Source organism: Myotis daubentonii, chromosome 7, assembly GCF_963259705.1.
Source record: "Myotis daubentonii chromosome 7, mMyoDau2.1, whole genome shotgun sequence".
NCBI classification, from domain to species: domain Eukaryota; kingdom Metazoa; phylum Chordata; class Mammalia; order Chiroptera; family Vespertilionidae; genus Myotis; species Myotis daubentonii.
In genome coordinates this window covers 9,933,358-9,949,592 of record NC_081846.1, presented here as the reverse complement: position 1 = coordinate 9,949,592, position 16,235 = coordinate 9,933,358, and the positions used below count along the sequence as shown (strand labels likewise).

The 16,235-nt window shown below is 42.7% G+C and overlaps 1 protein-coding gene across 1 annotated transcript in view; it reads left to right on the top strand.

Annotated features, from left to right (window-relative positions):
• C2CD6 (C2 calcium dependent domain containing 6) overlaps positions 1-16,235 on the top strand; it is a 65,679-nt gene that overhangs the window by 23,487 nt on the left and 25,957 nt on the right. The window contains exons 11-13 of the mRNA XM_059704847.1: positions 395-461; positions 2,737-2,780; positions 5,863-6,102. Coding sequence (XP_059560830.1) covers positions 395-461; positions 2,737-2,780; positions 5,863-6,102 — 351 coding nt within the window. The remainder of the gene's footprint in view (positions 1-394; positions 462-2,736; positions 2,781-5,862; positions 6,103-16,235) is intronic.

The following is a 16,235-nucleotide window of genomic DNA, read 5'->3' as shown; positions in this document are numbered from 1 at the left end:
AGTCCTAGCCAGATCTCCCTCTCTTTAAAATAGTGCTGTTTGGTTTGCTTTTCTCACAGACCCATATCCTTCTTGTCTTCTGTACATTAAAAATATGTATTAAAAGTTATGAAGGCAGAGAAAAATGTTTAGCTCTTTAAACATTTGTCTAATATATTTTTCCCTTCCTTCCTTCCTCCCTTCCTTCCTTCCTCCCTTCCTTCCTTCCTCCCTCCCTCCCTCCCTCTCTCTCTCTCTCTCTCTCTCTCTCTCTCTCTCTCTCTCTTTCTTTCTTTCTTTCTTTCTTTCTTTCTTTCTTTCTTTCTTTCTTTCTTTCTTTCTTTCTTTCTTTTCTTTCTTTTCTTTCTTTTCTTTCTTTTCTTTCTTTTCTTTCTTTATCTTTTTTTCCTTCTAGGAAAGTAATACCTATGAGGTACCTGAGAGCCAATTTGAAAAGAAGCCTGAAGATACTGTAACATCAGGTTAAGAAACTAGTTTACTTTTTGTGTTTGTTATTAAGATAATTAAAAACAGGGTAGCTATATCACAGATATAAAATTAGTAATTTGCTTTAAGTGGATTTCATATTTTGATAGGGAATAAATATGCCTCTCATTATAGCTTAAGTACATAGTATTTCTTTTGTAACACTCCGAAGAAAAGACTTAGACTTAATTCAGTTATTTTAATTTTTAATGTTCCTTTCCTACTTTAAGGACAAGAAAAAAGTTACATTTTAACTATGACCTATGAAAAGGAATTTTAAACATTGTTAACTGTAGAGCTATTGTCTCTCTTATGTAGAGGTGTGTGTGTGTGTGGTGTGTGAAAGAGAAAGGGGGGAATGAATTAATTAGCATTAAATTTGCAAACATACCACAAGTATCAGTAAGATATTTAATTAATGGAAAAAACTGTCATGCAATCTTTTTGAAAAAAAATCTCTGTAAAAATTTTTATTTAGAAAGTTAAAATGGATGCATAATACCATATCTTAAAAATCTTAAATTCTGAAGGTATGGATTAAGTACATCGTTATAAGACTTTGGTCACAGGTGACTTTTCTACTTCTCTACCTCTCCTTCCCTAGCTGCATCAGGCACCTCTGATTCCTTTCCTAACCTCTGGTCAACCGCCTGGCAGAGCTGCTGCATCTTTTGCTCACTCTTCGCCTGAAACATTCACATTTTAGGTGCAGAGGAATCACTGCTTAAGAAGGATGCTTGCCTCTTTCACTCACTGGTGGTGGCCATCTTTTCCTTTTTTAATTAATTTTTTCCACTTATCCAAAGAGCTTATTTCAAGTCCCATTGGATCATCTAGTGACTTTCCTTTTGGTATTCCTATGGTTTCCTATAGTTATAGCGAATATTTATTTATTTCCTCACCCAAGGGTATTCATTGTTTTTTAGAGAGAGTGGAAGAGGGGGAAAGACAGAGAGAAATATCGATGTGAGAGAAACACATTAATTGGTTGCCTCCTACATGAGCCCCGACCAGGGCCCCGCCAGGAAGGAGCCTGCAATGGAGGTACGTGCCCTTGATCAGAATCGAACCCATGACCTGTTGGTCCATAGGCCAACACTACCCACTGAGCTAAACTAGCGAGGGCATAGCTAACATTTATTGATCACAGTGTTGTAGGCACTTTACTTGGGTTCTATAAATCAATCCTCACAGCAGTCAATTGAGGGCAACTATTACAGTAGGTCCTCGGGTTATGACAGAGATCCATTCCTACGGCGCAACATAAGGCAATTTTCGCCGTAAGTCGGAACCCACCTACATAAGCACCTACGTCACTCACAGGGAACACACACACAGCAGCAATGAAGTGAAACAGTAAAAAAAATTTAAAAGATAATTCCTGACCTATACTTGTGGTAAATAAATAATAAAAAACACAAAGCACATATTACATACGTCAAAATGACGAAACTTTTTTCTTAATAAATAAATGGGAGATGGCGAAGTAACCACGAAACAACGTCCGTCGAGTCCGACGTAACCCGAGGACTCTCTGTATTAATGACATTTTTACAGATGAAAAACGGAGGATCAAACCAATCAGTGGTCACATAGCCAATAAATGGTGAGGATTGAGTTTGAGCATTTAACCATATGGTTGCTCACATCTTACATGTATTTGTGTCATACCTACAAGATACCATTAGCTTATTTATATGTGAGAAAGGCAAGGCTCAGAAAAATGAGCTGAGCACAATCATGCAGCTAGTAATGACCATATAAAGTTTTTTGCTAGACTTCATTCCTTTGTGTCTCAATTCTTTATTCCCTCTCTCTTCCTTTCAGGTTTTCCTGTTCTCTTTGCTAAAATGTATCCTTCGTGTTTCTAGAAAAAGTTCATAAGTGCTTTATTCAGCCTCTCTTGAATGGTCTTTTTTCACTCTTTTTCCAATCCCAACCTTAACACCGACCATTTGGGATTTATTTTATTTCCTTTTGACTTTTAGCAAAATACACTGAATACTTGTTTTTATGTCTTAATTGGTGAATCTGAAATCTCATCACTTTACATGTTTTCATTTTACCTTCACACTTGTACATTCTCCCTGATCTTCCAAGAGATTCATCAGTCTGTTTTTACTAAATAGTGTTTGCTTGAATAGCTACCTTGATTTACTTGATTTAAATTGTTCTTCATTCTTGGTGAAAAAATATTATAATAATAATTTATTAGTTTACATAAAAATATGTTTATTTTCTATATAATAAAATATTCTGTTAATTTAACAGATATCTCTCATATAAATAAGGAAGTTGAAACTATTCCAACTGAGGTAAGGGAACTTGGAAGACAACTTCTATTAGTCATTATTTTTTAAAGGGATGAAATATTTGTAAATGAAGAAATATTTACAGATGGAAATAAAAGCACTCAAAAAGTTATTCAGTTTATCCTGTTATTTTTGTTATGGCAATATCATTACAGTTACATGACTTACTTAAGTAAAATTGTACTCTTAAAAGAGAAGTTTTAGCATAAAATAGTAACATTTAAAAATACCTATGAAGATAGGGGACAAAAAGAAGGGGGCACATAAAAGAAAAAGCATCAAGTTCTGCACAATGACCTTAGAAATGGATGCCGCAGACCTAACCACATTCTTTACTTTTTCTCTATGTAATAACTAGGGGCCCGGTGCACGAAATTCGTGCACTGAGTGTAGGGAGGGTGGGGGGAGTGTCCCTCAGCCCAGCCTGCCCCCTCTCACATACTGGGAGCCCTCAGGCGTTGACCCCCATCACCCTCCAATCGCAGGATCGGCCCCTTGCCCAGGCCTGACGCCTCTGGCCTAGGCGTCCGGCCCGGGCAGCGGGGACCCGCAGTGGCAGCGGGGGGCCTCCGCGATCGTGCGGGCTCCGCCCCTGCCCCTGCAGGACACCTCTGGCTGAGGCGTCCGGCCCGGGCAGCGGGGACCCACAGCTGCAGTGGCCCCGCAATCGTGGGCTTCGCTTTAGGCCCAGGCAAGGGACCCCTAGCTCCTGGGACTGCCAGCTTCGACCGTGCCCAGCTCCCATCGCTGGCTCCATTCCTACTTCCTGCTATCACTGGCCAGGGTGGAAAAGGCACCTGATTCTCCGATCATGACTGGGGGGCAGGGCAAAGGCGGCCTCAGGGCCGCCTTTGCCTTGCCCCCTGGCTCTTAGCTCCCCCCTGGGTTTCTGATCACTGTCAGTGGCAGGGGGCTTCTTCCTGCTTTCCCTTTCGCCTCCCTGCATTGTGCCTACATATGCAAATTAACCCCATCTTGTTGGCAGTTAACTGCCAATCTTAGTTGGCAGTTAATTTGCATATAGCCCTGATTAGCTAATGAAAAGGGTAGCTCGTACGCCAATTACCATTTTTCTCTTTTATTAGTGTAGATAATCTATATATTATAGTAGAAATACAGTTCACATGGTGGTATTTGCCTTTTATCTAATTTTACAGAAGCACACTCCATAAAGTAGTGAATTCCTTTGTAAACCAATAAGAAATAAAAGATTCTTCCCATTACTTGACAAATGGGATTTGATGATTTTCACCTTTGGGTCAAATATCAGTTGAAGAGATTAATATGTACTATTTCCCTCAGTCCAGGGAGAGAGAGAGGGGCGGGGGAAAAGATAGAGAATTTTTCATACATCTCAGTTTATTTAGTTTAATAGTCCTTTATTATAAGACTAGGGGCCCGGTGCACGAAATTCGTGCACTGGGTGTGTGTGGGGGGGAGTGTCCCTCAGCCCAGCCTGCCCCCTCTCACATACTGGGAGCCCTCAGGCGTTGACCCCCATCACCCTCCAATCGCAGGATCGGCCCCTTGCCCAGGCCTGACACCTCTGACAGAGGCGTCAGGCCTGGGCAGGGGACCCTCATTTCCCCCCATCACTGGTTCTGCCCCCAGCCCAGGCCTGATGCCTCTGGCCCAGGCATCAGGCCTGGGCAGGGGACCCCCAGACCCCTCCGATTGCTGGCTCTGCCCCTTGCCCAGGCCTGATGCCTTGGCCAGAGGCGTAGACCCCCATCACCCTCCGATCGCCTGATTGGCCCCTTGCCCAGGCCTGACGCCTCCGCCAGAGGTGTCAGGCTTGGACAGGGGACCCCCATCTCCCCCTGATCACTGGCTCTGACCCCCGCCCAGGCCTGAGGCCTCTGGCCCAGGAATCATGCCTGGGCAGGGGACCCCCATCTCCCTCTGATCGCTTGCTCCACCCCCCGCCCAAGCCTGACGCCTCTGACCCAGGCTTCAGGCCTGGGCGAGGGGACCATCATATCCCCCCAATCCCCGGCTCAGCCCCCCGCCCAGGCCTGATGCCTCGGCCAGAGGAGTTGACCCTCATCACCCTCTGATCATCAATCACCGGATCGGCCCCTTGACCAGGCCTGAGGCCTCCGGCAGAGGTGTCAGGCCTGGGCAGGGGACCCCCAGCTCCCCGTGGTTGCAGGCTCCGGCCCTGCCCAGGCCTAACGCCTCTGGCCTAGGCGTCCGGCCCGGGCAGCGGGGACCCGCAGCTGCAGCGGCCCCATGATCGTGGGCTTCGCTTTAGGCCCAGGCAAGGGACCCCTAGCTCCCGGGACTGCCAGCTTCGACCGTGTCCAGCTCCCATCGCTGGCTCCACCCCTACTTCCTGCTATCACTGGCCAGGGCGGCAAAGGCGCCTGATTCTCCGATCATGGCTGGGGGGCAGGGCAAAGGCGGCCCCAGGGCCGCCTTTGCCCTGCCCCCCAGCTCTTAGCTCCCCCCTGGGTTTCCAATCACTGTCAGTGGCAGGGGGCTTCTTCCTGCTTTCCCTTTCACCTCCCTGCATTGTGCCTATGTATGCAAATTAACCGCCATCTTGTTGGCAGTTAACTGCCAATCTTAGTTGGCAGTTAATTTGCATATAGCCCTGATTAGCCAATGAAAAGGATAGCATCGTACGCCAATTACCATTTTTCTCTTTTATTAGTGTAGATACCATTCCTTGTACTATTTTGCTGTTAAAAATGCCCTTTATTTTATGATATGTTGGTGATAGTATAACAGTAAAATGTTATACTATCTTCTTTTTTGAGATGTTGCTGATTTATAACATCTGAATATATGAGAACCACTGATTTATAAAGTAGTATGATCATTGTTATGGAGAATAGTCCATGTTTTCAGGCAAGTAGAGAATTGCTCAATTCTTTTATAAGGACTGTAATAATTTACAAATATTAATGGTAACTTGTTATGATAACGGATAAGGGTACAAATGATTTTAAGTCCAATTTTATTAGTTTTAAATATTTCTAGTCAGTAATGATTAATTGGTAGCTTGTTCTATGGATATATTTTTTAGTTACCGGGTAACGATGATAAGAAAGGCCTGACTCTACCAACTCTGAACCAGCAGGATGGAGATAACTCAAAGGCGTTTGGTCCTAAAAGGGATGAACCAGCAAAACAAAGAGCTGCTCAATTGTTCACTATTCCTAACCTGACAATAACCGAAGGGAACAAAATGATACCTTTAGAGGAACACCAATATGAACCTGTAACAGACAGGAAACTGCATACTAAACCCTTGCAACCAGAAGGAAAATTATTGGATAAATATCCAAGCATTTTAAAACGAGAATCATCTACATCACAGGTAATGTTGAAAAATATTGCTAATAGTAAATCCAAGTAGAATAAAGGGGGAATTTAAATTCATCTCCAACAGAAATTGGGTGGGAAAGTAGCAATCTAAGCTTAGCTAGAAGGAAGAGGGTATTTGCCCTCATCTTAGAAGTATAAGACTGGGAAAAACAAATCAATTCATTTAAATTAACGAATTAAATACAAATAAATTGAAAATGTCTCCAAGCAGAAGTGTGTCTAAGTATATAAACATTCCTACCCTATTTATACTCATCAAGGAAAGAGGAAAAAAAACGTATTAAAAGTTTTATTAAAAATTTACACTGAAATAACTTTCCAGGCTTCTAAATATCCTTTAAATTTACATTTTATTATTGTTGTTATACTTTCAGCTGAATTTTACAACAACCCATGGGACTAACTTCTATTACTGGTATCTCTGATCACTTTGCTTTTCCAAGATCCTTAGGCTCATACTCTACTGCACCAGGTTTAGGCTTGAGATACAGAATTTCAACATCTAAATCAGATCAACATCTAAGTCAGCCTCAAGAAAGAGGCTTCCTGAGTATGGCTTCTCTGTGAACTGAAGATACCAGTTATCTGTCCCCTGCATACATGAGTGAGTCAGGGTCAGGAAACTGCCATATTCTGAAGGTGGACGAAGGGGAAAGTGAAGGCGGTGAGTGGGCCATACCAACTCAAATTCCTGGCTCTGTCCTTGGGACTTGGCTTTACCTTCTGAATGATCCTTTTTCCCCCTAAAAATGAGCTTATATTTGTAACTGAGTTGTTTTGTAGCTCATGTCTTGTCTGTAGAAAGCTGTAAGTTCAGACCCTCTTTTCACTTTAAACTGTCTCTGTTCCTTTCAGTCCAAGATGCTATGGTTATCTTAAAGATCTTGTGAGCTTCCGATGTGTCAAATTATGACCCCAGCCAAATGTTACATCTCTAAATATCTTCAAGGCAGGCTATTTTCCTTTGGCTCATAGTCAAGGTTCTTTATAGTACCATATCCTTAAAAATCTTAGAAGCTCTCCTGTCTATGCACCTGAAGATACTTAGAATATTTTTGGTCTGAGTTTGTCTTTGATACCATCTTAAATCTTTTTTTGAGGTCTTAACAACAGTTCTTACAGCCATATCCTGTGATCTAGACCTTGAAACCACGTTTTACTCAAAATGCCATTGGGCCCTGAGTAATGAAGTCATGAGGTGAGGATTTTTGGGCATTGACTCAATGGCTTAACAGTGCCATAAAAAAACCAGGAACCTCTTTTGTTTTCTTACTCTTCTTCCTCCTTTTCTCCCTCCACTTCTTCTTCCTCCTCTTCCTCCTCTTCTTCTTTCTCTTCTTCCTCCTCTTCTTCCCCTTCCTCCTCCCCCTCTTCCTCCCCCTCCCCCTTCCCTCCTCCTCCCCCTCTTCCTCCTCTTCCTCCCTTCTTCCTCTCCCCTCCTCCTCCTCCTCTTTTTATGCTCATGCTTGACACTTCATGATCATAAGATGTTGCTTTAGTCCTGGGCATCATAGATGGATCAAGGCAGGTGAAAGAATGTGGGGTGGAACAATCAAGTATTTCTTTTCCAACTGCTCCCTTTTATTTTTACAAAGAAACAGAAGTTTGGTGTATTGGGATGATGCTCTAACCAACTGAGCTACCTGGCCAGGGTTGGGGGACTGGATGAAAGAAGATAAAGAGATTGAGCAAAAAACAATTTATGTATATGTGTAAAACATATACACAGACAATAGTTGGTGATAGCCAGAGAGAAGGGGTGGGAGTAGATGGGCAAAGGGGAAATAAATAGGGACAGAAAGAGACTTTGCTTAAGGTGATGGGTGCACAATACAGTGTGTAGATTATGTTTTTCGAGTTGTACGCTTGAAACCTGTACCCCAATAAATTAAATAAATTTAAAAAACAGAAGTTTAACCAGTAATCTCCCAGTAGATTTTGTGTCTCCTTGAGTAGAATTGGATCACATGACTATCTCTAGCTTCAAAGAAGAATTTTGTACTATAAACATTGCTGTTACAAGCAAAATTCAGGTTCTGTCAGAAACAGGATAGTATGGGGAGTGGTTATTGTGCAATCAGTTAGCAGTAGTGCCACAATTATTCTCCTCAACTGGGATGCTTTCCCCCTAGATCTTCTCAGGGTTCCTTTATTCACATCAAGTTCCTATTCAGCTGTTTCCTCCTTAGAGGGGGCTTCTCTGACCAATAATCACCCAATCACCCCATCCCTATTGCTTTTTCTTCAAGTCTCATTACCTGGTGTCATTTGCTTACTTGTTTATTGTCTGTCATTTCCCCTCGATTTTAATTCTAGATGGTAGTGATATACTAGTATTCTTACCACAGTGTCTTACCATTTAGAATAGTGATAAGTCCATGATAGGCACTCAACAAATATTTTTTGAATTAGTTCATTAGTTACAAATACTGCAGGGTATTGCATTTTTTAGAATCTCTGAGTATATTATAACTCTGGACCTCTTCGTATGGATTAATCAAAATCACCTGGTCATAGGAAATGCAAATTATTTCAATACTCTTCAGGAGAATAATCTACCTAGCTCTAGCATAGAAAATACCAGGCATCAGGCAGCTAGATTAATTCCACATCCCATAAAGAGTAGTGATAGGACTCCCATTATGTTTGAGTCTCTTGAATTTAAAGATTCTAGGATTAAAGGCAGGAAGTGATATATGCAATATCACTAATATCTGCTCACCCATTAAATTTCATTTCCTTCACGAAGCTGTGAATTCTATTTATGAAATTTTAATCCTTGAGTAATGCCTGATGGACAGATGGGAGATATGTCATGATCTCCCAAACTCTGTCTTTGATTATTCTTTGAATCAACGCAAGCCATGTGTGTGAAATGCACCTTACAGTTATTTTATCCTCTATCTTTTTTAATTCAGTTTTTTTCACTTTGAAGTTTTTCTAATCTATATGCTTTTTCTTCATAGATACAATGAATTTTTAAACTAATTGAGACTATAAAAGATAAAAATAGTTCCCATGATTTTTGGAGTAAAGGGAACTTTTCCAATTGGTCCTAATAGACCTTCTTTTGAAATAGATCATTTTAAAATTTCTAACCATTTTTATCTTTGCCCATACCCTATGAGCTGCCTCACTAGATTCTCTTTCTAGTTGACTTCTAGTTATGTCCAGCACATGGCAGGCATGGCAGGACATTGGAGGGGAGGAGGGAAGAGAAAGGTTGGAGTTTTCTGTCCCACTGTCTTCCTATTGGTGCTGATTCTCACAATGAATTTTCCTTCACATGCACAACTATTACTGGGGGTCCCCACCTCCGTGTCTCCAGCTAACACTGGGCTCTGGATGGAGTGGTAACATCGCACTGTTGCTATCTAAATCCCTTATTGGTTTCTTATCTGTACACACACCTTTCATTTATTTTAAAGTTTCTTTAGTTGAACCATTTTAGAGGAACTCTTAATTCCTGCCCTAACTCTAACTAGTAATCTTCTCAGATTTTTAAATGCATACAGAGTTTTCTCTATTTTCTCTGCTCATATCATAGGAGCTTTGTAAAAACTCAAGTTATTTTCTTGACTGGAAAGTTCATAATGAATTTTTTAAAGCACAGAGTTGAAAATGATGCGTGCTTATGATTCTTCAAGCAGTCCCGCCGCCAAAAGAAATACAAAAAAAATAAGAGCCTATAAAGCCACCACCCAGAAATTATCAGTGCCAATAGTTAATATGTGATGAACCTCATTACATAAATTTTTCCATATTGTCGGAAACCACTCTCTGATTCTCTTGCCTCTCTGCACATCTTGTGAGAGGCGCAAGGATTCCTTTCCTGTAAAGCAATCCATTGCATGTGCAGTTGTGATCCAGCTCTCTTCGGATCCCCTTGTGGGAACTAGGGCTTGAGGAACTGATAGTTACTGTGATAGCTCTAAGTAATAATCTGTCCTTTGTCTCTGACTCAAGAGACTCATGTCTTCTATCAGCATGCTCGGAATCATGGCAGGCTAAGTTGTTAGCTTATACGTAGGGCAAGTTCTTGACAGCTTTGGTGACAAGATGGGATACTTTCAGACATGGCTTTCTGAAAGAAACAGGACAAGGACTTTGTGTCTGATCAATTGGATTTAGGGGAAGCTCTGGGAATTGGTAGGTGAATATGCTGACCAAATTGTATGATGAATTGGGCAATAAATAGTCCTCCACTTCATTGCCTGTTAATGAGGGGGAATTGGAGAGGTAGTTGCAAGCCAACTGTGGGGAAATAGATTCAGCTGCCTGAACAGTGCCTGGTTGTTGCTAATTATCCTCCAGGTGGGAAGACTTCCTTGCCAATCTGATGATCTGTTTCATTTTTACAATTGGTACCAAGGTCTGTCCTCAGTGAGAAGATTCTCCTCTTTGACAACAGTTACAGAGATGCAGACCTACACTGAGGATGACAGAACAGGAATTCATGACTGCCATGGACAGAAACCAAGTGAATCATTAGAACTTTGGCTGGTTTGCTTGGGAGATGAGTGTACAGACTGTGTGATACCTGTAAAGGAACAGTGGCAACAGCTGGGCCATCTTATGGCCAACTACTCTGCAGTATATAGTGTCAATCTTACACCCATTTCAAAACAACAGTAAAATATCTGTTTTTTGTGGTGAGTTTTGGCTGCTATAACGTAGTTTTGGTCCTCCCAGGAGATTTCCCTGGAGCAGATGAATTCTTGTGGGAAAACATGCTCAGACTTTTACTAGTATTCAGGCTCTCACTGCCCTCAGTTGGGAACACAAAGCTGATGAAGGTGATACCCTAAAAAATGAGAAACGGAACCAAAGAAATACAGATAAATTTTTGCAGTTGGCTTGCTCTGGGTAACTTCTAGCCTCTATGTTGAAAACAGGCAAGAATTTATGAGATATCATCATGGTAATGGGACAGCAGATGCCTTGGACTGAAGTAGACACCACAGAGTAGCTCACTGCTACGCAAACCAATTCTGAGTTATCTGAGGTACACACAAACTTCATGTTCCTTTACAGAAAGCAGTGTAGATACGGCTGCTGTCAAGGCATTCCCAAAGATGAAGTAAAAATTGTCAGCTATGAAGACCTGGCTGCCTAACATAGAGTGTTGGAAAGACCAACAGCAACAGTTCATTGGATTGAGTCATGAGTTGCTACACCACTCAAAACCGAAAGTAAAGGTGAAGCACTGTTAAGTGACATGGAGTTGCTTCCTCCTGCACCCCATGTCACCTCCCTTCCACCTTAACCTAATCCCAGCTGCTTAAGGAGACACATGATTGGAGATGGAGCCAAGGTCTCCTTGTCCCTGAAGGAGATAGAAGGCTCTATACAGCCATTCAAGTTCGCTGGGGAATTTCAGAGAGGGTAGGGCCACGATCTTTTATAGCTCTATTGGATATAGGTGCACAAGTCTCTGTCTTACGTGCACCTGTGGAAAGCAAAGGCACTTAGATTCTGCTTATGGGGTTTGGCAAGGTTCACAATGGGGAAGGGAACTAACGTAATGTTCTGGATGGAGCTCTGTAGGTCAATTGAATATACTGCTGTTTCTATGTCTGGATGTGTAGTAGCAATTATTGTGTTACATACTTGTTCATCTTCATTCCATAAGTGCCAGAGCAATCAGAAGAGCCACATGTAGAGAAATACTAGTGGGAAATGTAAGTCACTACCCAACTTGTCTCCCTGTGCCCTCCCAGGTGGTCTAACAAACACTAATTCTAGGAGAACAAAGGGCAATAGCAGCCTTCATTAAGGACTTACAGGCTACAGGGAAAGTAAGAGATGCATTATCTCAGTTCAGCAACCCAGTGAAATTTGCTAATGGAGTTGGAGACTTACAATAGATTATCACCAATAGAATCCAGTTGTTGCTTCCATATCCAAACTGTTCCAGATACTGTGACTATATGTGAATCCATTATACAGAATGATGTCACTTGGTATGTTCTCTCGGACATTGCCGTCACCACCTGTGCTATGCCACAGATACCTGAGGATCAAGATGAGTTTCCATATATTTTTAGTATTCCTCTTGGTGTACCTACTCACCTGCCATTTGTCACCAGTGAATGGGTCAGCATTTAACATGCTGTCCCTCTGATATCCATAGCTTTCACTATATAGATCATGTCCTATTGGTCAGCAAATCGAAAGTCTTAGTCTCAACATCCTTGAATATGGTATTATCACATCTCCACCAGCAGAAGTGGCTAATAAATCATGATAAAATTCATGGGTCTACTTACCAGGTAAAATTTATTGGGATTATCTGGGCAGATTTGTAACATTTAGTCCTCCTGGCAGTAAAAGAAAAACTTGCCTCTTTGTCCCACCCGCTTCTATCAACTCCATAAGAGGATGCCCAGAACCTTGTTGGACTCTGAGTATGGAAGATAGTAAGTGCCTCACTTGGGCATTCTACTGGTCCTTTGTATTGGCTAACCTATAAATCAGCATCCTTTTAGTGGAGCCCAAGCCAACAAGCTGCATTAAAAGCTGTTCGGCAAGCTGTGATGCACTATATTTGGGGTCCAACAACCCTAAGAATTCTTGTGAGCTACAGATCTTTGTGCTGATTGGAAACCCTGCCTGAAAACCCTTCTTGGGGTTTTGGACTTGTTCTTGAACACAACTCACAGGTATCCCCCTTTTGGAAAGCAGTGATTACCTTGAGTACCTAGTACCAAGAGTTACTGAACTTCATGAACACCTTACCTGTAAAGGCCTTGTGACTCTTTGGCCTGTTGTTTCCATTTTGGGATGGATCAAGTTTGGCTCAGCACCTATCAAAGTGGAAAGGGTCCAATAAGCTTTCCAAATGGAAATGATATATTCAAGAACACAGCCTGGCCCTAGTGAATCTCAGCTTTACAATGTGGCAATTAGGGAAACCATATTTCTCCTTCTGCCTCCTGAAGAAAATCAGTTGCTCCACTGTCTGCTTACCTAGTATCTGATGGAAATGCCTGTTAATCTTATTGAAGAACTTTTGTATATGATGAGTCACTTCTTTCTTGCTGCTTTCAAGTTCTCTCTTTGTATTTTGGTAGTTTGATTATAGTATGTCTTGGTATATATCTCTCTGAGTTTATCCTTCTTGGAGTTTGTCAAGATTTTTGGATGTAGATTCATGCCTATCATTAAATTTAGGAAGTGTTTGGCCATTATTTCTTCAAATATTCTTTCCTCTCTCTTCTGTGACTCCCATGACGTGTATATTGATGGTTGTCCCCAAGGTTCTTTGACTCTGTTCATTTTTCTTGAATCTTTTTTTTAATATATAATTTTGATCTCCTATCTTTAATTCACTGATTCTGCCTTCTGTCTGCTTCCATGTGCTCTCAAACTCCCTGAATAATTTTCTCATTCCAGTTATACTTCCTGATCCAGAATTTGTATTTGGTTCCTTTTCAAAATTTCTATCTCTTTATTTTAAACTAGTGGCCAGGTGCATGAATTCGTGCACATTGAAAGGAAATTAATTAGAAGAAGTATTTTAATGTTGCTATTTGCCCTTTCTCTATAATAGAAGTGTCAACCACATTCGCGATTGACAATGACAGATCGAAACACAGGCGTTCAATTGGCACTAACAAGAGCTTTATATGTGTATCGCGCATACACGAGTCAACTTAGCCTTTTATAGATATAGAACAAGCTTGCTTAATTAAACCTGCTTTCGGATTTAACTAACCTTTTTCCAGCCCAGTGAAGCACCCCAACTTCTCTTTCAGGTAATTGTCAGCAGCACACCAGTAAATATCAACACAAAGCAAATTATTATTGTAGATCATGCAGGGAGAACAAAGGGTAAAATATTTAACTGCAGCAGTGTTTGACTATATTCTGCACAGTGAGAAAACCTGAAATCATTTTCAAGGTCCACCATTTCTTACTTCTTTTCAGTCAGGTTAAGTTTCTAAACTTGCTAAATCTCTGTTTTCCGGCTAATGAAAATAAAATAGGATTCCACTGAGTCTTCTATCTACCTACTCCAGGACTTCTGTGAGGATCAAATGAGATGAGGCATGGGAAAACGCTTCACAGACATTTGGTTACAGTGTAAACTGTTTCCACCTGGCTAATGTGTTTCTGGGCTGAAGAAACTGCAAGGAGGCTAGTCATGGCTAGGGAGAGGAAACCAGGCATTGCTATGTGATGTCATCACCCGGACGGAGGGAAGGACACTTAGCATAATATATACACACTAGGGGCCCGGTGCACGAAATTCGTGCACTGGGTGTGTGTGGGGAGGGGAGTGTCCCTCAGCCCAGCCTGCCCCCTCTCACATACTGGGAGGCCTCAGGCGTTGACCCCCATCACCCTCCAATCACAGGATCGGCCCCTTGCCCAGGCCTGACGCCTCTGCCAGAGGCGTAGACCCCCATCACCCTCCAATCACAGGATCGGCCCCTTGCCCAGGCCTGACGCCTCTGCCAGAGGCGTAGACCCCCATCACCCTCCAATTGCAGGATCGGCCCCTTGCCCAGGCCTGATGCCTCCGCCAGAGGTGTCAGGCTTGGACAGGGGACCCCCATCTCCCCCTGATCACTGGCTCTGGCCCCCGCCCAGGCCTGAGGCCTCTGGCCCAGGAATCATGCCTGGGCAGGGGACCCCCATCTCCCTCTGATCGCTTGCTCCACCCCCCGCCCAAGCCTGACGCCTCTGACCCAGGCTTCAGGCCTGGGCGAGGGGACCATCATATCCCCCCAATCCCCGGCTCCGCCCCCCACCCAGGCCTGATGCCTCGGCCAGAGGAGTTGACCCTCATCACCCTCCGATCACCAATCACCGGATCGGCCCCTTGACCAGGCCTGAGACCTCCGGCAGAGGTGTCAGGCCTGGGCAGGGGACCCCCAGCTCCCAGCGGTTGCAGGCTCCGCCCCTGCCCAGACCTAACGCCTCTGGCTGAGGCGTCCGGCCCGGGCAGCAGGGACCCGCAGCTGCAGCGGCCCCGTGATCGTGGGCTCCGCTTTAGGCCCAGGCAAGGGACCCCTAGCTCCCGGGACTGCCAGCTTCGACCGTGTCCAGCTCCCATCGCTGGCTCCACCCCTACTTCCTGCTATCACTGGCCAGGGCGGAAAAGGTGCCTGATTCTCTGATCATGGCGGGGGGGCAGGGCAATGGCGGCCCCAGGGCCGCCTTTGCCCTGCCCCCCAGCTCTTAGCTCCCCCCTGGGTTTCCGATCACTGTCAGTGGCAGGGGGCTTCTTCCTGCTTTCCCTTTTGCCTCCCTGCATTGTGCCTACATATGCAAATTAGCCGCCATCTTGTTGGCAGTTAACTGCCAATCTTAGTTGGCAGTTAATTTGCATATAGCCCTGATTAGCCAATGAAAAGGGTATCGTCGTACGCCAATTACCATTTTTCTCTTTTATTAGATAGGATTGTTTTTGTTTAGTTCTTTGTGATTCTTTTTAGCTCTTTGAGTATATTTAAGAAAGTTTTTAAAATATCTTTGTTTAGTCCAATGCCTGGATTTTCTCAGGGGTTGTTTCTATCCTTTTTTTTTCTTTTTCTGTGAATGGGCCATATTTCCTGTTTATTTGTATGCCTTATAATTTAATGGAAATTGGGCATTTAAAGTATTATAATGTAACTCTATAACTTACATTATTCTCCTCCACATTATGGGATATTATTGTTGATTTTTTAGGGCTGCAGTTACCTATTTCTTTTGTGACTTATTCAAACTATTTTTGCAAAGACTGTATTCCATGTCATTTCCATGAAGTCTCTGTTCCATTATCTCAGTAGCCAGGTAATGACCTAATAGATTTCTTAAAACACCAAAATTTAGCTATCCTTTTAAAATTAACCAGCCCTCTGGTTGCTGTAAGTTTTGCAACCAGAATTAGATTCTGGAATTTGAAATAATTGATCTGTCAGTCTTTGACTATTTATACTTGTTTCAATAGAGAAACCAATTCTTTGAGCACTGTATTCCACCATTTTATATAATGTCATTTCTCCCTTCTCTTTTGATACATGTTTTCTTTGATGTTATTCTCTTTTTTACTTTATTTTTTAAGTTATTAGTCCCCACCTCCAGAGCTTAGAGAGAACAAGAGGGGGTCAGTGGTGTACAAAGTAATATCACATG